Source organism: Lepeophtheirus salmonis, chromosome 5 (genome assembly GCF_016086655.4).
Source record: "Lepeophtheirus salmonis chromosome 5, UVic_Lsal_1.4, whole genome shotgun sequence".
Classification (NCBI taxonomy): Eukaryota; Metazoa; Arthropoda; class Copepoda; order Siphonostomatoida; family Caligidae; genus Lepeophtheirus; species Lepeophtheirus salmonis.
In genome coordinates, this window is record NC_052135.2 from 69063944 (window position 1) to 69089956 (window position 26013).

General features: G+C 32.2%; 1 protein-coding gene and 1 non-coding gene across 2 annotated transcripts; both read left to right on the plus strand.

Moving 5' to 3' along the window:
• Window positions 1–9384: 9384 nt before the first annotated feature.
• LOC121118652 (uncharacterized) lies at window positions 9385–11274 on the plus strand. The gene is made up of 3 exons (XM_071888122.1): window positions 9385–9390; window positions 10431–10570; window positions 10695–11274. Exons 1-3 carry the CDS (start codon window positions 9385–9387, stop codon window positions 11047–11049), a joined length of 501 nt encoding a protein of 166 aa, XP_071744223.1. The 3' UTR covers window positions 11050–11274.
• A 6801-nt stretch (window positions 11275–18075) lies between these two features.
• On the plus strand, window positions 18076–19295 carry LOC121118038 (uncharacterized). Its single transcript, XR_011779943.1, has 3 exons — window positions 18076–18314; window positions 18385–18576; window positions 18659–19295. It is a non-coding gene; the product is annotated as an uncharacterized protein (transcript).
• The last annotated feature ends 6718 nt before the right edge of the window (window positions 19296–26013 follow it).

Below are 26013 nucleotides of genomic sequence, written 5' to 3' on the forward strand. Positions count from 1 at the left end.
TGTCCATGATGTCTTTAGGCTTCACTTTGGTTGGTCTTCCACACTTGGGTTTGTCCTTAAGGTTGTCTCCATCAGTCAAACGATTTCTGATCCGACAGAGTGTGGCCTTGCTGACATCTAAGGACTTCATGATGTCCAAGGTGGTCCTCCCAGGGCAGATTAAATTGCCTGTCATGGCTCTTCTTGCCTTTATTGTAACAAATACAAAGTATTTTTTTATATCATGTACATTAATCTTAAGGCTTAGAATCTAAGCTGTTCCAAAAATAATCTGAACTTTAAGATTTAATCAACAAAACCTATTCAATCCTGTATTTTTAGAAGGTATCATTACTTTCTGTACACCTGGTATGTTCGATCGTATTAAAAAATAATTGTCTACAATATAATCACACTAAGTATTAATTGATCCTCTTAGATTAATGATAACTTCAATACGTCAATTAACTTAATCATGTAGCACAGAGCTATTCAATTAGCTGTTTAACATCAACTTAAATAAATAATTTGTTTTTCCTGCTTAAAAAAAATATTGAAAATACATATCAATATTCCATTCGATCTTGATATAAATTAATTGATTCTTTGGTATTTATCAAACATGAACCAGTATGTCACAACTTAAAATGAAGGAGTAGTGGAACTACGTAATTCGATGAACCCTGCAATTGGGAGAAACTATTCTCTTGAACTCAATGTGTGTTGGTTCGATACTTTTTTGGGGAGGGGGGGAGGGGGGGGACAATTCATTATTATTACACAATCAGAGTATTATAAACGTAAAAGAAAAAAGTCCACACTACCTATAATAAATAAAACATTCACAAAAAAAGAAATAAGGTAGGCGAGAAAGAAATAAAAAACCTCACCTCATAAAAAAACATGATCAAAAAGCAGGATTTGACGAATTAGTAAAATAATCATCTAACCCAAAAATAAAAAACAATAAAGGAATCACAAAACTAAATTCGTTAAGAGCAATGTAGGCTATATTTGTGAGGAGTTTAATATTTTCAAAAGGGGACCTTGCAATCATATTTTGCAATTGATTTGAATCAAATTCTGAACGGAAGAGCCACGTCGTTAAAACCATAACTTTTTTCCTCTGGGGGGTCCTCTCCCTAGATAGTGCAGTCACCAAAGACATGGACGAGTGTTTTCTTTTTGTTGCAGTCCTTACAGGGTGACTCTCTCTCTATATATACATAATACACTCAAAGGTGACCCGGTATCTCAGGTAGGACTGTTTAGACGTGAGAAACGGATCAACATTTACCTCACGTATTGTTTCTGGATCCTTCTATCCTTTATTGTGCATTTTAGAATGTTGTAACGATCGTATGGAGGATCTCCCTTTCTCACTCACTCCTTAATTGTTTTATTATTAATACTTAGGCCTATTCTTTTAGAGGAAATGTTTCCTGGGTTGGTTTGAAGACCCTTAGAAGGGAATTACGTAGCATAATAACGATGGGATGGTTGATTTTATCCTTGGTGTAGGTTCGATACTTGCTTGCTCCTAGAGAAGAAACTATTCATTTTTGATATGGACTTCAAAAAGTATTCCTAAGTCAAATGGAGTAATTGTAATAACGTAATGTTTGCTTATATATAATCCTTGCAATTCCTTCTGACCAAATAAAGAAGCATTAAAAAAATCTTCACTTCAGTATCACAACACTAACAAATTGCGATAAAAAAGTTTTAACATGCCCAAGGAAATTTTTCAAGCTAACATAAGAGATTTGCTTTGCATTGGTTTCTAGCATTGGAGTAGCTCATTTCGGAAATTAGTCATATATTTCTGTCATAGATTCTCTATTATAATCTAAGTGTTTGAAGTTTCTTTCGAATATATAGGGGAAAACAATTGTGCCAATTGCGGATTTGTGATCAATGCATTTTTGGTCAACCTCGGTTATAAAATTATACTTTATGTATCTGCAATTAAATAGGTTTTTTTTCCCTTATTCCTTGTAATTTAAGTACTTCAAATAAATCATTTAATTAACAGTCATATTTGAAACATTATGTTCTTAAAAATGTCTAAACAACGATTTTTTTAATTAATATATATTTTACAGTATTCTTTAATATTTTTAAACAAAAGAAGTATATATTTTACAATAATACAAGAAAAATTAATTGCCCAATCACAAATTTGATGTGGCTTAGCTTGGAGTAAAGTCATTAAGATATATTCTCACTCAATTTTTTTTTATTTTTGTTGTTTTTTTGGCGTTAATTTAGAATTATATATTTTTTACAATTAAAATATTAGTATTATAATTGTAATTTAATAGCCATAATTGAACCTTATTAAATTTTCACTAATCATTTGTTGAGCAATTGTCCTTTTTTAGGAATATGCCTTATATTCTATCTTCCAAGATAATTCTAAAGATTTTTCTTAATATGTTTTCAAGTTTGAGCTATAATCTAACTCAGGGATGGGCAAATTCCATGATAAAGATGGCAATATTTTTTTCAGCACCATCATTGATGAACTGCATGAACACGCACTTCAAATAAGTGGATATAACACACGCTAGAAATGATTATCGCTAAGAACATGTCTTTATTTCAAATGGCCGTCATAGCTACACTTACAGAACCGTATCCTTTTTATGAAAATTTCCATCACCAAATCGCAAAGTGGCTGTTGTATGCCCTCAATAGCTTCAGGAATTCCATCTTTGAGGTCTTTAATCGACGCTGGGATGTTGGCATAGACAAGGTGTTAAATCACACGATATTGGTGGCCAACTGCGATGACCTCTTTGAGATAACACGATGATTAAGGATTTTTTCGGTACTGTAAGCGTAGCTATGGCGGCCATTTGGCTGATATTGTTTTCCGTTATTAATATCCCCCCCCCTTGAAACTACGATTGATATATACCAATATATTCAAAATTGCACTTCATATTTAACAATGTTTTTCCCTTTTTTCAGGTATTTGTTATCCAAACTCAGCTAAGCAATATGGAAGTCCGGACTCCGATATATTCTCCAACACAGACTACATTCCAGCACCTCCACCTCCTCCTCCGCCTCCAACACCTCATAACTTTGATCAAGGACAGTACTGTTCTCCACATGAGTTCCAATGTCTTCAATTAAATCTAAATCAGGGACTTGCACCATAATAAAGTTTTTTTACTCTTATGATTTCAATAGAGAAATTATGTATAAAATAATCATTTTTATCAATCATATTTGATACTTGAGGTTAATAAACCTTTGATTAGAGTAATTTGACAATATTTTACCTCAAAAACTTCAAAGATGTATTCATTAATGGATTATTTAACAGCAAAAAAAGAGATTTTTTTTTTTTTTAAATTATGACCTTGTAGTGTTGCAAACGTACAAAAGAGTGAGAGAAGCATGTGTTTTTGACATATTAAAAATCTAAGAAATGTCAGTTAGGAGGGATTTTAAGAGAAAAATATTCTTTTTCATAAATATTAGCGGAAAAGTACAGTGAGGTACTTTGACTGTTTAAAAATAGTTTTCCATTTCTAACTAAAAACTTAAAAATCTTCAATTTTTATAGATTTGCAAAAAAATTACAGGAGCATTTTTGTTCTTTGGAAATGGACTAGAGTTCTAATTTTAAAAAAATAGACCATTCTGACAACGTACTAACTTAGTAGGTCTTATAAGGCAAAGTGAAACAACAAGTTTCCAATTTATCAGTTATTTAAAGGTATCATACATCCCTAATTTACATTTGATAAAGTAAAAAAAAGGAAAATAATGCACATCCAACCCTCACTTTGTTGACTTCTCTATTTCCTCTTCTTTAAAAGGTGAAAAAGGATTTGTACAAATACTTTCTTTTAGAACAAATATTAGATAAAAGGCTAAAGTACTTTTTGAAGCATTTATCCTTTACATGGATGACAATCAAAAATGCTTCAAAATAAACCTACGACTATAATTCAAGAAGAATTACTTTTTTTTTTTTGTGCCATCATCTGTATGGGGGTGCCTATATTAAAAGGGCATCATGTAAGAGGAGGTTATTCAATACCCAAAACACAAAAATTGTTTTTGATGCTCAAGGAGACCAGATAGTGATTTGAGTTATAAATCAAAAAGTGACTGGCTTCTCAAAAAAACAAGTTTAGGAAGAAAGATGTTTACTAATTTATTATTTTCAATTTACCCCACCTTTCATTATATAATTTTTGCAATATTTTGCAAAAATGCGCCAGTTACTGAGGATTCTTTTTCGAGTATAACTCTTCACAATGCCAATAAATGCTATTAACTACCTTTCTTTTCTTTTTTGCAAGAATAGTGCAAAACAATTTTTTGCTATTTTCATCACGAATTTCGATTTGGTAATTTTTTTACAAAATAAAAGATGACTTCTCATCTAGACAAATTTCTTCATGCATATTTATGTTGGTATTTTATTTGAAGTTTGCAAATAACATATTATATTTTTTTAAATTCGTATTAATACATTTCATATAATATACAGGTGCTATATTACGCTAATGCTCACCAGCACTAAAGAGGTCTAAATGTTAGGAAGAAATAGTATAGACAATGTGATTTCCTGGTCTCTCCTTGTACCCTTGTAAAGCAGGGTAACTTTTTGCTAGTATGGTCATATAAAGTAGTGTTGGGCTTCAATCTGGAAATCTTAGAACGGTCTGAGAGTGTTCTGTTGTACCGAAATAATTTGGGTTTTTTTAATTGATTAGCCCAAATCGGTCTTACATATCACTTATGCCCAAATTCAAAAAAACTGGACCGTGTATTAACACTATACAAAGACTTTTGAAATGTATTTTAATCGAAATTATTTCATGAATTTGTTATTTATTGCTTCCACCAAGATAGTATCGATTTGCCTCGATTAGTTCTTTCGTTTGCTTGTAAGCAGTATTACGGAAAAGTTAGGGATTGATTTTGGTAAAACTTTGTAGGAAGGAAATATATATATTAACAATAAGAGACCATTAAATTTTGAGAGGTCAAAGTTACACTAAATGTTAAAAATACATTATCGATCATAACTTCTGAACAAATTGGGAAACATAAGTCAAATTAATGTTATTTTTTAGGGAAAAAGATGTAGAGTGAAGGTTTGTAAAGGTTATTTCTGAAATACAACCATTTTATAATACTACTAACAGGTTTACAAGCCATTACTCTGATTACTTTGCTATGTACTGTCTTCCTCTTTTTCTTTTTTTTTTAAATGAGCAGATTATTGCTACACAGCTGTTTGTTTCAATAGGACACGATATGTTTATCTAATTATCTGACTTTGCTACTCGTTACTTGATCCATAACAAAATTAATTATAAAAATATAGCTATTTCATAACATCTTTAGTAGCTATATATTGGGATTTATTGAGAAAAATAGTAGATAATGCACATCCAACCCTCACTTTGTTGACTTCTCTATTTCCTCTTCTTTATAAGGTGAAAAAGGATTTGTACAAATACTTTCTTTTTGAACAAATATTAGATAAAAGGCTAAAGTACTTTTTGAAGCATTTATCTTTTACATGGATGACAATCAAAAATGCTTCAAAATAAACCTACGACTATAATTCAAGAAGAATTACTTTTTTTTTTTTGTGCCATCATCTGTATGGGGGTGCCTGTATTAAAAGTGCAGAGTTTATCAGAGTTTTTCTAAGGCATCAAGTAGTATTCAGCTGAGGTGTTAAGTCAACTTTTGTTTTTAAATCCAATTCATGAAGTGTCTTCAACATTTGGGTGGAAACTGCTCCATTATGTTTAATAAATATATAACATAATTTGTAACTTTGTACACCAATATTTTTTTATTATAAAAGGACCATGCAAATGGAAGGAGGATTGACCTTTTTTATTAAAAATAGAAATACAAATTTTTTTCTATAAAAAAACGTCAAAACATGAAAAAAATGAAGGTTAGGCCCCGCAGATTATTTAAAAAAGTAAAAATATTCGAAAAGAAAATACCTGTACAAATTTATCTTTTTCCCAAGCTTCGCTCGCGTTAAACCCCCTACTCTAGACCCCCAACATGGCCTCACTTGGTTTACGATGCAATTGCTCACAAAAGTGAAAACATTTTATAAAATTAGAATTTTTTCGTTTTTATACGATACTAGCAGTAGTACTGGGCATTGCCCTGAGCTATAAAGCGTCGACGAACAGACAAACTATATGCATTGAGTCATATAGTTTATGACTCCCCAAAAAATCTTTAGTGTTATTCTACGTTTTTCATGAGCAGACTCACACATACATGGTTACTCAGAACTTCTTTTCCTCAAGAATGTAAGAATATTGATAACAGCTTGATAAAGTAAACAACTTTGTAGAGGTTGTAAGCAATCAAAAAGAAAAACTCATTTGCTAAAAAGTGCTTAGGATTTACAACTAAATGACTTAAGAGAAAACCTAGAGGTACAAACTTCGCTTAATTTAAATAGATTGTCTCCAATGTGTAGTATTCCCATACCCTTTCATTATTTACATTTCATAGTCTAACAAAAGACTGCAGGATTTTTGTTATAGACAAAAATTGAATGAACACAATAAATTATAATTAATGAGGTTGTCCTCATTTGAATGAATAATAATTATACGGCAACATTAATTAGTAGCATGTATACAAAAAAGATATGCAAATAAATTGTACAACAGTAAATCAATTACTCGGTATCCAAGTACTCAATCTTTCTTACACACTAAATTAAGAACATTTTTTTGTTCCTTTTTTTACACGTACCCACTAACAAAAGCAATATCATAAATTATAATTAATGGTTCATTAATATACGATTATTTAAAGAAGGAGAAAAATTAATCTGTACATTTTTATGTTCATGCCCTGACATAGTAATCCTCATGGTTATTTCTCAACCTTTTTTAAACCCCCAAAATCCCTTGGTAATGATGGTACAAAATTATAACTTGTCCACACGTGAACAAAATGTCATTTGAGTTCAGCCAATCAACGTTGTTCAGAGCATTTATACGGAGCAAGTGAAATAAAAAATTTAAGAAAAAAACAACTTATTTTTCTATTATTTATTACTATTAAATGAAGAATAGTCCCATAGTTATGAAAAATTGACTAACAGCCTGTTCATTTCAAGTGTTTCTTTCACCTTTTTTTTTTGAGAAGGAAAGGTTGAGAGATACAAAGAATATTACCATAGGATTTATAGTTTAAATTGTTAAAAGTAACAAACTTCACATCAATCGCATTTATAATACTTTATAGATATTTTTTTGTTATTTGCAGAAGCACATGCGGTTCATATTCCGTAGTTTACCCATCCGTTATATAAGAATAATCTTTTCCAAAGAATTGTGAATTACTAAACATGTGTTCTTTCGAACTATTCAAAAGACATCAGATGTATGTGATGCGATGTCATTATTTTGACGTTCATTAAGGTCTTTATTTATTCATTTGAATCATTAATAACTAAATGTAATAAATAATTCGTTCATTGTATTTTGCGACCCCAGATTAAGTATTAAGTATTTAACAATCTTTGCTTATCTCATACGATTTCTTATCATATCTGCAAGAAAATTCTTCAGGGAACATTGTTTTATAACTATCTTCTTTTAAAAATGCATTTTTGCTATAAAGTAATGCACAATTCTCAAGCCTCCAAAAATACGAAAAATTCTAATGACTTCTGATTTATTTCAAGATTATCTAAGAATATACTTCTTGATATTTTTCTGAAGATGAGTAAAAAAATTAATTAAAACAAAAATGAGATGCATTAGAAATAGTAAAATTTTATTTTGAATTAGTGTAAAATTGGGAAAAATGACTAATTTCAGTGAGAGTAGAAACCAAGGTCTGAGCCTTAAATATATGATAACTCAGAGATATATTTACTCTACTAATGTTATTTGAATATTCATAATAGAAAAGAATAGTTTTTAAAAAAACAGGCAGGCTATTGCTTATTCATAAATATACTCTCCATAGATTTTAAACCCACCTATAAAAGATGTGATATCTTCTTTAAATTATTGTCTTCTTGACTGTTGAGCTGATGCTTAGATTATTTTTCACAACTACAGTGTAGAGCAGCAAAAAGTGGTCTCGAAAGATGGAGTTAGAAATCCATCAATCATTTTATATTTTCTATAATAGGCAAAAAAGTAATGCTAACAAAACATGTAAACAAGATTTTTGCATAACTTTTTTCACTCAATATGGCCATCTTCATAATCAATCACAGACTTTATACGTCGCCAGAAAGCCATGCCGGAGTTGATGAGCAACTCATCTGACAAGTTGTCCCATGCAGCCTCAATGGAGGACTTCAGTGAGTCATATTTGGGTGTGAGGTCATGTTGGTTTCCTTCTCCAAAGTCCAGTGGGTTCAAATCTGGTGAGGAAGGGGGCCATGTCTCTTTGGATCAATCAGCCATGTTATCTGCACATAACTTTTGGCACTTGGTAGACGTGGGAGAGAGGGTCCCGTCCTGATTCCACACGTAGTTACCCTCTGAAGTAGTTGGTCTTCAACCATGGCAAGATGATGTACCTAAACACCTTATAGTCGATCTCCTGGCCGATTTTTTGTCCAGCCTTGAAAAAAAACAGAAGCATCTTCTTTCCATCAGAGACCACGACACTGAGGACCATTGTTTGGGCCAAATATATGGTGTGGTTAACCACTTGGACCTTTTCTTTTAAATCCGCAAGCTGTGGAACTGATCAACTATGAAAATCTAATTCTCCAAGAAAATTTTCACAAATGACCCATTTGCCTTTATCCTTGTGAGGATTTTCATGCACCTCTTGAACCTCCTGGCTTTCATGCCTCTATCAGAAGGTAGCGTGGGGTCTTTGTGAAAGAAATTAATGCCAAATTGTAATTTATAGCCCTCCTGATGGTCCAAGGAGTCACAGAGAATTCGTTGGCGAGGTGATTCCTCGACTTAGAGGGATCCTGCTTTATAATTCTTCTCCCGACTTAACAAGAACCGTGTATCCCTCTTTAAATGATGCCCTCCACTTCTTGACATCGTTAAGAGGTCTTCTCCATTTTTTTTTTTTTATCTTGGCCAATTTCAAATTCAGGTTCCTAGACACTTAACAATTTCTTTAATCTTCATCACATAAGCTCAAGCATCTAGGAGATCTGAGATGTACTGTTTTTTTGCTTGTTGTTAGCTCATGATGATGAAATGACCAAATGATTAGTATAGTTTGTTTTTGTAAAAAGAACAGTGGAAACAGAGTATCAAAAAATAATCACTAAACCTTTTCATACTGATGAGAAAGTAAACATTAATTAACAGTCCGCGTTTTACTGCCCTACCCTTTATATAAATATACTAGCAGAGGGTACCCCGTTGCAGAGGGGAATAGAAACAAAGAATGAAGGTAGAAAAAAAAGACAGAGAGGAGAGAAGATTAATAAGTGTTTCTATCTTACTTTATTTTTCAATATAAATCTTTAAAAAGTGATAAAATAAGTTGTTATTCTTTTATCGAACTGATAGTTTTTCACTGATGTATTTGACATATATAGTAAGCGTTAGAGACATCATGTCAGCTGATATACTGTATACTGTGCAATTGTACTTATGTAGCTTTTTTATCCCATAGTAGATCATTTGGGCCTATCGATATATGAACAAAGTTATGCCTCATTCCCTCTAAAATGTGTCATTAAGAAGACATTTATGCACTTTTAACTCAATTACAAGTTTAAAACACATCACTTCTAAACCAATGTGTTATCAAGGACATGTAAAAATGTACTTATATACAGAAAATGGACGTCAGTTGGTACAATAAAGATATAAATATCAATACATATACTATGTGTTCTGATTGAGAATCCTTTGTAGCATCTGTCATATCAAGTTATTTGAAGTGCGTGGCCATGTGGCCCACCAATGATAGTGATAAAAAAAATTGGCCCTCTTTATCATGGAGGTTGCCCATATATTATACATATATTTTTGCGTACAAGCAAATTTTCATCAAAATTATAGCATGAAGTTGTTGACAAATTGTATTTATAGATTAGCCGAATACATTTAGCCCAAGAGGGCAAAAGTATTATATATCCTTTACAGAGTTGTTGTTTTTTTTTTAATTTACTATATTCCTACTTTATTAAATGAAAACTAATAATTAGTAGATTTGTAAAAAATATGACCTGCCGTATAAAAAGATGGCATGATTGTCATTGTTTGAAAGGAGAGGAGCTTAGTTGTCATAAGATTTCATTAGATTAGCAAAACGTAGATATGAGAAGAAGAAAATAAAAACAAAATGAGTGGATGAATGATTTGACAAAAGTTTTAAGCGACTCTCATAATCTTTTTTTAATCGGATTCACGGAAAATCCTATCATTTTTTTAAAGACAAGAAAAAATAACTTTATGGGGGTGTTTGTTCTCCTGAACCCTTAGATATTATCCATCAATGATTGGAATCGTCGTCCGCGTGAGTGCATTCCTCACTCGTACCGCTGTGATGGAAGACACGACTGTCAAGATGGGAGTGATGAAGTCGAATGTTTTGTACAGCTTCCTCGAAAGAAGGAATTTAAGTGAGTAATAATATTAGGTTAAATCATAGACATTATATATTTGTGGCAAAATTAATTGTAAATATAATTATATTTACAATACGTAAATAGTTCTATTGCCATAACTATGTACTCTCTTTTCCAGGTGTTTTGTGGGCTTTAACCATGATACCGTTGTGGAGGACTGCCTTAAAAGAGGTGTTCCGAAAGAGGATGAATTAGATCCCCGAGAAACAAGCCGTTCTGTATCAGAAATGAAGGAATGGGTTTGTTCCAAAATTGATCGACCGAATGGACAAGTTATTCGGGATTGTATGCAGCTTTATACTGGCGGAGAGGCATTTCGAGTATGTTATACGAATGACGAACATGGATCTACTTGTCTTTGCTCAGCAGAACTTTGTAATGGATCTCGAGGATCGCATTTACAGCTACCAATTCAAATTCTAAATGCTCTTACATTGGTTGTACTATTCATCCTTAGTGACTTTTTTTCTTAGGCATGCATCAGAAAGTGTGTTATTTTTATACCCAATTCTTCAAATATATTTCAAATCAATTTACATCACTTCAGATATGGAAAATTGTATTTTTCAGTCATATCAAATTATTCAACCTACGAGTACTTATATTAAATGTTTTATGAATGTATATTGTATATGAATGTATTTATGGAAAAAAAGATTTATAAAGATTTTTAAATAAACTCTTTCACAAAATGTAAACCTCTGTTACTACACTGGGGTGTTTCTTTACCCCAAAGACTCCGTGCCGATTAACCGATAAATTTTGCTTAATATTATTGTCATAATAATAAAAGGTATCCCCCAAAAAATCATCGGTGTTACTCTCCGCTTATCATGAATATAATCACACGTATTTACTCATTACTTAGACGTTCTCTCCTCAAGAGTAAAATACAGGTTGTAGAAAAAGTACTGAGACCTGCCTCTAAGTAGTCATTAAAATACACATAATTGATCAGGATGCTGTTATAAAATAGAAAATTTTATTTTATAATATTTTATTTCCTATAACAATGCCCATTAATTATTAATCTAACCACCATCAGCCGCAATACAGCCTCCAACCACCTTCGGAACCCCCTTGCATATATTGTGAACTTAGTCCTTTTTCATGTTCCTCCACTGCTGTTTAATGGAGATCTTGAGCACATCAATATTCAGGTAGATGACTTTGCAGCCATTCTTCTCAATTTGCCACCAAATGGAGTAATCAAGGGGATTCAGATCTGGGCTCTGAGGGGGCAAAGGTTACCATCCACTCTTGTACTATATTAGTAGTATGGGCCGGAGCCCCGTCCTGCTAAAATACGTACGTAGCAGTCTTGTTGGACTTCATCATGGTCTTTGTGATCTTTGGGACCACATTTGCCTTAAACATGATCAAGTAGTCGGCAGCAGGTAGCAGGTTTCAAACAGGAAACCAAATTGTATATAATTTTTTACTCCAGTTGATGTCACAAACCCCAACATCATTGCAGCTGTTTGATGTTTGTTCTTGGTGACTGTTCTGATGCTGTTGCCAGCCTTGTCAAAGCATCCCACCAGATCCTTTTGCTTGTTGTAGACGGGGTCAACGGTAAAGGTCTTTTAATCCGAGAAAAAAATTGCCCGGTTACTGTTGTGCTTCAGATTATTCCAGAGTTGACATCGCTGAAGACGGAGTTATTTATGACGTTGGGGCAGGAGTGGCCCCTCAATTCTTCTAAGCGACCTTCCTCCAGCCTTTCAGATGGCTTTGCCTACAGTTAACCGATGCAGCTTCTTCTTCTTTGCATACTCTGGCATATTCATCGTTGGGTTGACCTTAAAGGCCTCCATGATGTCTTCAGGCTTCACTTTGGTTGGTCTTCCACTCTTGGGTTTGTCCTTAAGGTTGTCTCCATCAGTCAAACGATTTCTAATCCTTCAGACTGTGACTTGTGATGTCCGAGATGGTCCTCCCGACTTCTTGCCTCCATCGCAACATATACAAATAATTTTTTTACAACTTGTTTATCAATCAAAGGCTTAGAATCTAAGCTATTCAAAAATAATCGGAACTTTAAGATTTAATTAACAACACCTATTCAAAACTGTAATTTAAGAAGGTCACATTATTAGTTTTTATACTGCTGGGAATAGCAATAGCTTGAGAAAGTTTTTTTTTAATATAATTTGATGAGCCAAGGAGTACTACACTTGAGTTACTAAATCCTATCTAAAGTCACATTCATTTTTTAAAGAATTTCCCTTTTTCTTCTTTTTTAATATGAGTTATGAGTTGACCTAAACGCCTGTGAAATTTCCTTCATTTTTACAAACCAGCTTTTCATATTTTATACAACTATCCTGTATATCATGTATATCCCATTAATGATGAGAAATTTCGCTCAGAAATCGGTGAAATTTGGATCTACACATGGATCTAATTTATTTATTTAAGTTTTACCTTTTTTAATTCACGATGAGTAGTCAAAATGAGATCACTTAAAAAATAAAAAAAAATGAAACATAAATCATTGGAGACTTTTTAAATAGATTTTTTTTTTAAATTAAAATTGAATATTTTTCTTTAATATGAACTATGATATTCCTCATCACTATGAATTATGAATTATTTATTAGGGTCTAAAGAAGAGTGTCGATTTTCATCAATATTTAACCCAAAAAGCGAAATATATCGAGTTCAGAACAATACTCAGAATCAATAAAAACACTTTTACATAAGTTTTATTAATCCTACTTTTAATTTGGGGATTGTTTTAAGGGTATCAAATGACACGGAACGATAATAGACCCAAATTATTATAATACCAGATATTTCAGAATTCAGATGGCTTAAAGAAAAATTAAAATCAGTTTTGGATATTGAGCTCAAAGATAGATTCCCTTTTTTGCTTGAATTTTTTTTTTTTTAAATTAGTGTTCCACTGTGTCATCTATCTTCCAACGTCTACAAAATGTAATAATATTTTAGACTACTTTTTTAAATTATGATTTTACATTTATAAAATGTTAAAGAAAACAAGTAAATAATGAATTCCCGGATGCTTTGATTCCCCTTGCAACCTCGACTGTCATAAAAAAGTGAAATTTTGAATGGTGTAGCCTTCTTTACTTTTCGAATTGCAACCTGTCAATTATTAGTTATAGTTATATAAATTGAACTGATAATATTTTATTAATATAAAAATCAATGATTGATAATTACTTTGCAAAAAAAAATCAAGTCTAGGAACGCCCGTCAGCTAAAAACATCATATATTTAAGCTATAGAATACAAAAATGACACTTAAAATTTTCAATTCCCTTTAAAGCTTCGTTGTTTGTTTTTTTGAAAACATGATTTACAAAAAAAAAAGGCAAACACAAAAATAAAAAACTTTGCTATAATACTCTTTTTGAGTTCATAATACATAGAGTCAACTGCTTTAAATCCTACAAGTGTCAACTTATGAAAACATATAAAATATTTGCTAATTTAAAGAATACTAGTCGTGGAAGAGAATAGAAATCCACAGTTGTTAAAAATAAATACCTAGGATATTGTAATATAATAGAGAATAGGAATGGGACGGGTCGCTAAGCCCACGGTTCGATACGGTACACCCTTTACGGTACAAATTTTGGTACTGTATAACGTAATAGCAAAATGGTTTTATAAATATAATTAATAAAGTTCAAGTTTTTTCCGTATTTTATTGTGTAATAATTTCTTAGCTATGAAAAGAAATTATTCCTAAATATACTTAACTTCTCTCAAAATCAAGGGTTGATATAAAATATACACAGGCTATACAATAATATATTATTCATGAATCCATAATTTTTTTGCAAAACGATGAGCTTGTCTATATTTTATGGTAATAAACAAGACGGACTAGCAATCATAGTATCACCAGCTGTATAAAGAATTATTTTTCTTTATACAGTTAGGTGACGCGAAGCTAACTTGGAAACATTGTTAAACATATCATTGGGTTATCTGTCTACTGGGATGTATTTTTATATAAGGCATTACCTCTTTTCTTAATAAACAAGCACAAAAGCTATTTTTGTCTAAAAATATGCTTTTGAATTTAAATCTTACCGCACTATCTAAATTTTTTAAATTAATTAAATAAATAATGACTAAAATTTGATAGAGGCAAGAGAGTAAAAACGTAGCCCAACCGAACCGCGGTACACGACCATCTTTTTTTATCCTCTCTCAACCTCGACTGGCAATAGAAAAAGAAAAAGACATTTAATTAAGATGAAAATAATAGGTATTAATTATGTTATATATTGAAAAATAAGTATCAAAGAAAGAGTGTGAAATAACAGGAATTCAATACGGAGGCCCTTTATTGATATAAATACATACCCAAATCTTATTTTATACCTCTTTTGAGTTCATAATACGTTAATTCAGCTACTTAATTTAACCATGCAAGAGTAAACTAATGAAAACAGCTGAAACAAAAATACATCACATCTTTGTTCATTTGAAAAAAAACAAAAAAACAAGCCGGTGGGACTGCAATGTGGATAAAACAATTGTTTTTCTATTTGAAAAATATTTTTTCACTATTTAGCGAGGAATACTTATTTTACATACATTGTACTCTGTGTCCAAGCCCTTGTTGAGAAGGTATTATTAGAATGTTACATCTGTTTAGAAACCTTCACAACATGTAAATATATATGAAGCATTAGCTGAGATGTAAAATTTAAGGTTTTTCCTTTTTTTGGTGTAGATGGAGTGAGGGGTTGGATAAATTGTACCCACTTTGGCTACAAAAGTTATTATTGTTTATCTAAATAAAACTTATTGATAATCTAAGGAGTACATTAAGTGCTCGTAGAGTTGTTGTAAATGTCAATCTCATCAGAATAAAAAGTAACGTTGCTCTGAGCGGTTGTTTATACTGCTGTTACGATTACATTCATTATGTTTAGCAAATTGATAGATGTTAATCCATTTTATTTTTATTTTTTTTGTATGAGCGTACATCCACATATATATTTTCCTAAATTCATATTACTATCACAATCTAACAACATCTAAACTTATATAAATATTCTGCAGTTTGTTAATGATAAATTTAATTAATTACTAAAATTATAATTTGATATGTCATTAATGATCTTCCTCAAAAAATCTATTTTGTTTTTAATTGACGTGTTAGCTAAGAACGTATGTCTTCCATTATCTTCTACCGGTTTTTAACATCCCATAATTGGTAGGGCCTTCATCGTCAACTCCCAGTTTACCTCTGAGTTTGTCTTTCAAAAGGGTCTTATTTCCCTCAAAATGACAATTAATCGGTTTGGGCTTTACTTTCCATCTCTTCAATTGTAGGACCTATTATAATATTCAGTTGTTCTTGAAAAATCCTACCACACACCGAGTCCTTTTCCATTAATCTTCTGGTCCAATAGAATGGCATGACCTTCCAAAAGTCTTTGAAGGAGATCAATCCCAATCCCCAGTAATTTTTGGGAGCTTTTGTCCTCTTCAATATAATTATCCTTGATGGACCGGTTATAAATAAAAACCACTACAGACTTGTTCCGTCCTCAATGAAAAGTTATTTGAGAAGGGAGTGATCCTCAAAATATGGATGACTTTTGGTAAAATAAGCGTGCTCCATATTTAAATTCTAGCGGGGATATTCTTCGAATGAGAGTTGCATACCTCGATATTCCACTCATTATTCTGTGTTCAATTTCCCTTTGAGTCTCAATTGTGTACCTCTCGTCTAATGTTACCACAGTTTCCAATATTTTAAGGCCCGGAACCATTTTAAAGTTCTTACACCTTAACTCCCCTCCACAGCTGGACAAAAAAATTGCATTTTGAAACTTAACTCTCAGACCTGAGGCCTAAGTGAATTCTTAGTTAATTTGATGTGTAATAATTATATACATATATTGTTCAATTTACTCCACTATCCCAGAGAACATGTTGTCATATCATCTTTGTAAACTTCGACTTTAGTCTTCTTTTTTCCAATCTTCACACATCTCTACTACTTCTATCGATTAGATCTATATTTTTAGTATCTAGACTCAAATGACTCAATAGTACTTATATAGGCTTTAAAATAAATTATAAAAAAAAATTTGCTTGACCGGACTGGAGATGAAGTCAATCATTTATATTTGCCTATTTAATTTCTCCAATACTTTATAAGTACCTATTATTTTAAACTTTTTACCTCTGCAACGAAGTTGAACAGAGGCCATTCTTTTGTCTCTCTTTTTTGTTAGTCACGAGGATTACGGCAAAAGTTACTCATCTATTTGAATCAAGCTTGGCACGAAGGTAATAGATATATGGTCACAGTAAGAAGCCATAAAAAATGAAGAGGTCAAGGTCAAAGTATCACCTAACGATAATTAAAAATGAATAACTAAAGAACATATTGAGAAACAGAAAAGCTCAAATTGATGTTCTTATGTATGTTAAATAATGATGCTTCATAGAGCAAAGAATCCAAGGTCAAGGTATCACAAAACGCTTAAATTAAACATGCATAATTGAACCGTTCGCGGAAAACTGCCCTGGTGGGAAACTGCCAGTTAAGAAAATTTCCCAGGAGAAGGTTGTCAGTATTTTGTTCAAACTTTATGATGAATGATATCACGCTATAAATTCACTATACATTATTTGTGACAAATATTTAAACATATTTGTTTGTTCGAATCTCCAAGGGAGAGTAACTTCAAGTGTGAGTAGTATTATTGCAATATAGGAGGAAGAAATGGGGGGTGCTAAATAGCTTAGGGCCTCTTAAAATATGGTTGAATACTCTCTATCCTTTAGCAGAGCTTTGGCATTTGAACTATTTTTGGTATTAGAGGGGTTACATGTATGTATTGGTTGAATTGGCATTGGTTTTTAGCAGGCCCACACTATCCCTTGGACAATTTGAGGGTGGAGGTTATTCAACCTATATTTTAAGCGGCCCTAAGATAAGTATTCCTCCTTCCCTCCTTCCAATCCTCTCGATCCATTTCTTAGAAGATTGGATTGAATTTTAAAAAATGCAAGGAAATTGTATTGTAATAATATTACTCACAACACTTGAAGGTACTCCCTTGAGGGATGGAGCAAACAAATATGTTTAGATTTGTGTCATAAATAGTATTAAGTCAATGTATAATGTGTAATCATTCATACGGAAGTTTGAACAAAATACAGGCAATTTTCTCACGGGCAATTTTCCTCGCAGGCAAATTGCTCTAGTACCAATTGAATATGACTTTGGAACCTATTGAGGTACAGAGCTCAAATTGGTGGCCATATGTAGGTTAAAAATTCTTTCAGTTCTACATAGTTCAGAATCAAAGCACCTGAAGCACAACGTGTCTACCGAATGAAAGGAGCGAGCCACAGAAAAGTAAGTTTTATTCCTTATAGGTATGTATTTCTGAGTGAACGATTAAAATTTATGTATATGTATGTGTAACGTGAACTGTATGTATTTTATAAAAAAAATATTGTATTTGAAACATATGTATGTGTATGTCAAAGATACTTTAGTTGAAATGAACATGAAGGGAAGTACAAAAATATATTCAATTCTGGCTCTTTTATTTATTTATTGGATTTGTTTTAAAATTTTATACTCTAAGACATTTCTTCAAAATGTCTTTCAAACGCAAATACCTCATTCTTCCCCTCGTGTCTCGAAAATGACTCAAAGAAGACAATGGATTAAGGATACCTGTCAGGACTTGGGGAAAGAAATTGGTTTATTTGAATTTCGAGAGTAAGTTTTACATATTTCATTATCATTCAGCTTTTCTTGGATGTACCTGTTTGTTTTTGAATGTGTTAAGAAGAAAGGGCGTGAAAACCTCAGTCAGACAAAGTATAAACGGAGATAATTTTATTCGAGAGACAAAAACAAAGACAATCTATTGCTTTGCCCATAAAGTAGCCACATCCTCCATGTTCTATATATACAGCCATATTCAGAATGACTCCAAATTTTTACATGAAATCAAAATGAAAAAGAAGATAGCATTTATGTAAGTAAAAATAATATTCCATGATTAATATATTCAATTCCCATCAATATTGTTAATTTTAATTTCCTTATATGCATTTCAGGATTAAGTTTAAACTAAGTTTACCATCAAAAGATGTTCGTAGATTATCCTCTTCCCATTACACCTATTTAATTCACCGACATCCATATGAAAGACTTATTTCAGGATATTTAGATAGAATTGTAAATAACAATTGTAGTTATCAAGCCAAAGAAACCTACGAAGGAGTTTACAAAAAAACTGAATGGGACATGCATTCCCAAAATACCAAGTTTTGTACAATTCGTCAGATTAATCATAGAGCAGGAGAGAATAAGTGCGAGTTACATAAATGATCACTGGCGTCCAATTTATAACCTTTGTTCCCCTTGTTTAATCGACTTTGATGGAATCTACAAAATGGATGAAATAAAGGAGCTTTTGAAAGAGTCTGGCATGAATAAAAGTTTTTGGGAAAAAATACCAAAATTTAATGAGAAAAAAGGTTCCAGTATTCAAAAACCGATTCGTTTATATTATTCAAAATTGTCTTGTGTAGATTTAAATAAGCTGCGAAAGGTTTACGAGTTGGATTTCAAATTATTTCAGTATGATGATACGGAATATTTCGATATATGTCAGGACATTCATAAATGAAAATATAGAATTATGTATTGGCCCACATTATACTTGCTCTGAAAATATATTTTGTATATATATTTTTTTTATTTATTTTTTTATTCCGGATCTGAGAAAACCTCTTAATTTTGATTTTATAAAAATCTTATTTACCCGCTTAAAATAATTATATGTTATTATATATATATATATAATCCATTTTAAGTCCTATTCGAACTAAATCTGTTTTAAGTAGCACAGCTAAAATATAATTCATCTCTACTCAGGATTTTTCAAACTGTTGGGCCTAACTAGTGTTGGGTCGGTTTGGAGTGAATGAACTGGACTGAATAATCCTTGACTGAGTCGATGGACCGTGGTCTGAACCCCTAAAAATTAGAAAACATGTGACGTCAGACACCTTTTTAAAAATAATATACGTGAATTATGATAATTCATTTCCTTGCTATTTACAAATATGGCATTACTATGTCTCAGCAGGCCGGTTGTATAATTTGAATAGTTTTTTTTTGTGGACTACGTCTTCAGTCCGCAAAACAGATGCAGGACCCAGTGGTTTTTATTAGTTCTTTTCTTTTTTTTTGATTGACCAAGTGAGTCGATCACGTGATCGACTCAGTATTAGAGGGACAAGGTTGGAATTTAGATGGCATGATTTTAGTTAGATGTGACGTAACTGCAACTAACACTGGTTGGAAAGGTGGTGCCATTCAATATTTAGCGAATTATATAGAGAGACCATCACAATGGTGCATTTATATGCTTCATGCCAATGAGTTACCCTTCGTCGTTCATTTTTTAGTTTAAATAGTGGTACTTTGGGTCCAACATAACATTACAGACCAATTGGAAAGCAATTGTTTGGCTATGAAAATGAAACTATCGTTCCTTTTTCTGCAGTGACTGGTAATTTACTTAACTTGTCGAAGAATGTGCCGGATCAACTAAGTACAGATCAAAAAATATATGTATAAAATATGTCAAGCTGTTTCAACTGGTTCCTGTACTTCTGAGTTGGAAAACTGTAGACCTAGAAAATCGTCACACTCAAATGGGTTACTACTGCTAATCGTTTACTCAAACTTTACGCAAGCACTTATAATCCATCAAATAATTTGCAAGTGATTGTCAACTACGTGCTTAAAGTCTACAATTCAGTGTGGTTCCTAATCAAGCAAAAAACGTCTTTTAAAGATGGACTTATGCATTTATCTGAACTGATTGTTTGCTCTAGATTTTTACAAGAAAATCTTAGGTCTATCATGGACCCTTTTATTGAAAGAAATGCTTTTTTTTGCACACCCAGAAAACCTAATTGTCACTATGTTGTTTTATGAGCAGGACCATATTCGGGAGTTGGCATTGCGAAGAATAATAAAAGCTAGGGAAACTGAAATTAACAGTAAATGTAGAATATTTAAACCACCAAAAGTAAACTTTTATGCAAGAGACTACACCGAAGTTATTGTTTGGCATGAACGTCAAGTTACAGCACCATCTGTTCTTCGAAATTTTTCTAATCAGGACCTTCAAATCATGATCAAAAATAAGAGATTAAAAATTGTTGATTTTTCTTGTCACACGCAATCAGTGGAAAGGTGTCTTAAACTGGTAACAGATGCTTCACAAAGTGTAAGTAACACTACAGGGTGTCCACGATAAATTGGAACTACTTTAAACTTCATCCAGATCTATAATGTGGATATTCAGGGTTAAATCATACTAATATAAAAGGTTGCGTGAACAATAGACTATAACTTCCACCACAATTGTTTTGACAACAAACAATAGTCATCATGGAACAAGCAAGGAGAGACGCCATCCTGGAATTGGCTCGCGCGGGCTCACAAGCCCTCTGCTATCTACAAGCTTCTTAACTACCCCAAGACCACGGTGTACCGGGTCTTCAATGCCTGGGAGGTTGACGGGAAGGTCTGCCGCAAGGCCCACAACATGAGAACTGACCGAATCCACATTCCCCGCTTCCTTGAAGGCCTCCGGAAGTCCATCAAGGCTTCGCCAGGGACTTCCTTGCCCAGGTTGACCAAGAACCGTGGAGTGAGCAAGCAGCTGGTCTCCAAGGCTGTGAATGGCCAAACAACACATCCTCACGCCATCCAGGAAGACCACCAGGCTCACCAACAGTAAGCGTCTCCTCAATGACCTGAAGAGCCATGGAGGAAGAATCATCTTCTCCGACGAGAAGAACTGGACTGTCGACAGAAGGTACAACGTCCAGAATGACAGGTGGCTTGCCGAGGAGAGAGAAGAGGTCCCTGCGGTCTTCCCCACAAGGTTCCCGGCGTCTGTGATGACCCTGGGTGTCATCTGCAGCACTGGTGATTTGATGCCTCCTTTCTTCTTCAATCCCAATGAAAGGGTTAACGCGATAAGGTACTGCGAAGTCATGGAGGAGTTCGTCATCCCCTGGATGAAGGATACAGCCGCTGGGAGGGAGTTCATATTCCAACAAGACTCAGCACCACAACACATCGCCATGAGGACCACTAACTTCTTCAACTCCCACGACATCACTTTCTGGGATCGCAACACCTGGCCTTCCAACTCACCCGACCTCAATCCGTATGATTACTACTGGTAGGGGAAGTTGGAGGGGGAGGTGTGCAAGGTCAGCCACAAGAGCGTAATGCGGCCCTGAAAGGCTCCATTACGAGGGAGTGGAATGCTGTCGATTCCGCCGAAGTCCTCAGGGCATGCAAATCCTTTAGGGGCAGGATGGAGAAGATGGTGGCTGCTGAGGGAGGACATGTTGAATAAATTTATTGTTTAATATCATGTGTTACTTTTTCATATTAACAAATACACTCCAAATTCCATTTTTATAAAGCAGGTTGAATTTTAAGATAGTTCCAATTTATCGTGGACGCCCTGTATTTCTAAAGATGGCTTGATCAGAAATGACCAACTTTGGAAACATAAATTAGTTTAAATTCTGAGTTTTGTCTGGATAATAATCTCTAATTTACTTATATTATTTTTCAATATTTTGGATAATTTATTTTTAATAATAAAATTCCTTTCAATATTCATTTTTGTATTATTTTAGGCAATTAGTTTAATTATGGAAAAACGTATATTATATATGTTCACAGTAAGAGGTTATTACTATTACACGGACAAAATAAGCAAAAGGGAGGTTTTGTGCTCTACCAAATGCCCATTCTTGTTTTAATCATAAAACAACTCTCAAAATTCATTTTCGTTTTATTTTAGAGATACGGTTTAAATCTGCGAAGATGTAAATTTTTACAAAACTTTGAAGAGTGATAGAGCCCTCCAAACGATAATCAATTTTATTTTTTTACTATTTTCATAATTTGTATAAAATTATCCAATTGTTGAAGCCCTTTTGTTTGCATAGCTCAAAAAAATACATTAACGGGACACTCTAGTCTCCATAGGATTATATTTTGGGCAGGACTTGTTTTTTGAAAAGTAAATTTTAAAAAAAATTAATTGATTAAAAATAAAGCTATTGAAAATACACAATTTTTTTGGAAAAAGCTGCAAATAAATGTCAAAAATTTAATTTACAAGATTAAAAAATTCACAGTTATTCACAAAAAATTAATGTTTAGGAAAATAATTTTAAAAATTAAATTTCTGACATCAAATTTTTGAAAAAAAAACTTGAATTATTAAATTATTTCGAAAAAAATTGAAATATTAAATTAAATTAAAAATCCAAAACTAAGTTTTAAAAATTAAATTTCATATATTAAATTTTTAAGAAAATAAATTTTCAAATATTTCAAATTTTTTGGAAAACAATTTCCAAAATTTACAGCTATTTCCAATAAACTAAATTTTTTGTGGAAAAAAAATTAAAAAATTTATTTTAAAATTTCTAATAAAAATCAAATTCCTTAATTTAGGAGGGGCTACATCCCCTCCATCCCACACTACTACTTCTCGTTGGTTTCTTGTTTTGTTGTTTCGCTAGGGCGGTCAATCAAGAATGATAATTTGTATTTTTAAAGGTTAAATTTATTATTATTATCCAGAGTACGTAGTATGTTCCGTTCATTACTATCTCGCCTTAATAAACAAAACATTTGCATTTAGGCTAAACAGTTGTATTTTTAATCATATTTTATACTGAGGTGTCATATGATTTTATTTACTTTTGACAGATACCCTGACTAAAAAAACAACTTTGAAAAATGCTCCACCAGACTAACCCGCTTTCGGCTTAATTTTTTGTTTTGTTTTTTGCACACAGACCTTACGTACTGGGGACAAACATAAAACTAACTTTAGCAAAATTTTGATTTAAAAAAATTGGATTTTTGGGTCCAAATAATCACTTTGTAAATCTCTTTTACCACCCAAATATGAGTTTAAAATGATTTTTTTTTTTAAATATTGATTTTCGGTGCATTTTGTACTTTTTTTATTTTTTTAAACTTCACCTCCCTACACTGGACGCAACGAATTTATTTTGTTATTATTAAAAGGTTGCGAGAATTGAATTTATACTATTCTCTATCGCTGTATCCAATTTGGGGATAGAAAGAAAAAGTATGACGTGTGGGCCAAGTTGTACTGGATACCCAATTTTCGTTAACTTTTGTACACTTTTGGTCCACTACGAATTTTCTGGGAAACTTTATTTGTGGTTTTTTTCTGTCAATAAGAGAAATTTCATTAAATTCTATCAGTTAGGTAAAAAAAAAGTACCAAAAATATGGTTTCTCCTATATCAGTAATCACAATAAATGATTAGCAAAAGCTTAAAAATACATATGGCATCACTGTCTGTATGTTTCTAACATATAGAGAAGCCACAAAAAATTTAAATTATATATATTTTTTCTAGTATCATTTGTATTAATTAATTAATAATTTGAATTTTCCTCCTTTAAAAAGGAAAGGTTTGCGTAAGAATATCAGAAGTAAAAAAAAGCTAAAGATTTTATAAACATAAAAATTAAGTTATATAAATATTCGAAGAAGCACCAACTCTAACGACGCAACCTCATCGGTGGGTAAAATAAAATTTTAAGAAAAAATGAAATAGCACATTCTTAGTCGATATATGTACAATTTACTTTCTTATTATATACATCATTGTCCATTCTTTATACATTATAAGTTACGTGGCATAATTTGTATCTCCACCATGTGATATAAATTTTGATATTAAAACAAGAACATTTGTCAATTAAAATAGATATTGATACTGCTTCTTTCGATCTATGAATTAACAGACACTGGCGTCACATCAACAGAATCGACAGATGAAAAAAAAATGAATTTTTCCAAATAAATTGTATTTTTGTGGAGCGCGAGGAAAATGAAACTGTACCTTTTCTCTACAAAAATCCCATGACCTAATTCTGAAAAGTAGCAAATTGCATAATTTAAAACTTAAAAGAATTCGAAAAGATATTTTTTCCTCCTATGATATGTTTGTCACCTCTTTCGTTAGAGTCTCCTTAGTGAATTTCAACGAAAAAATCCTAAACAAGACCTGGATCCTTGTAAATCCTTGTAACAAGATCTAATTACGAGATTAACGTTAGGTATGTCACAATTTCATTCCAGTTTAATTATAATTCATCTATTTTTCTACTCTTCTACGACTAAATTTCAAATATATTATCGTTAATCAGTAAAGTGATTAATAAGCATTATTAAATAATAAATATTTACAATAAAATTGCTCTTCAGCAGAATCTAATTGCAGAAGGACGTCCTGTAACTCGAGTGTCAAACATGATAATTGATTAATTATAAATTATTTAAAGATATCTATATTTATTTCTAGCTCTAGTACAGGGCATTGGTCGGAAATATTAGGCGTGGATGAATATAAGAGCTTGGCAAAGATTAATATGGAAGATAATTTACCAAGAAATCATTGGTGCTAGTCTACGTTTATCATGTGTACACTCACACTTAATCAATTTATCTATATTAACTAAAGAAACTTTATATGTCTTTCTTTCTGTATATACTCAATATTGTATAGAATATGAGTTAACTTAAACTCATATTTACATACCATTTAGTACATATCTATATACATACACAAATATTCAAATAATATGACACCCTGTAAGTTAAAAAGAAAAGAAAACGAAAATTAACATGGTCACACTGACAATTTCAATAATTTTTTGGGAGAAAAGCAGCATAACTGTTGTGACGTTTCATTAAATTAGCTGCCTCTAATCATGATATGAAGGAAATAACCACAGATCCCACTCCGTATCTAGGAATGCTAAGGGCAAGAATTACAGCGATATCCATCCTCATATCTACTCCGAGTCTACAAAAGACTTAAACTTATAATTCTACAACAAAGTTACTCTTTGTTTTTCACATACTAGTGATGATTTTATACTGATTGTTCTCTCTTCAAAAATAAAAGAATAATGATGACAGCTTTGATAATTAAAAAAATCTTTTAATGTTGCAATTACAGTAATAGCGCTATCATCAATTTTCATATTATTTAAATCTTTGTACATAGAGGGTAGGGCGGCAAAACGTGGACATGAGAGATGGATTTAGAATGCATTAATAATTTTATATTTTCAATAATAGCAAAAAAGTATTAACAAAACATGTAAAAAAAAATCACACAATATGGTCATCTTCATTATGAATCAAGGCCTTTAAACGTCGTCTTCGTCACGTTGTCCTATGCAGCCACTATGGAGGACTTCAGTGAGTCCACATTTGGTTGTGAGGTCCTGTTGGTTTCCCTCTCCATTGTGATCCATAAGGAAAAGTCAAGTGGGTTCAAATCTGGTGAAAAAGAGGGGCATA

Coding starts and splice junctions, on each gene's coding strand:
- LOC121118652 (XM_071888122.1), top strand. Junction 10,571..10,694: donor CCTCGAAAGAAGGAATTTAA/GTGAGTAATAAT, acceptor TCTCTTTTCCAG/GTGTTTTGTGGGCTTTAACC.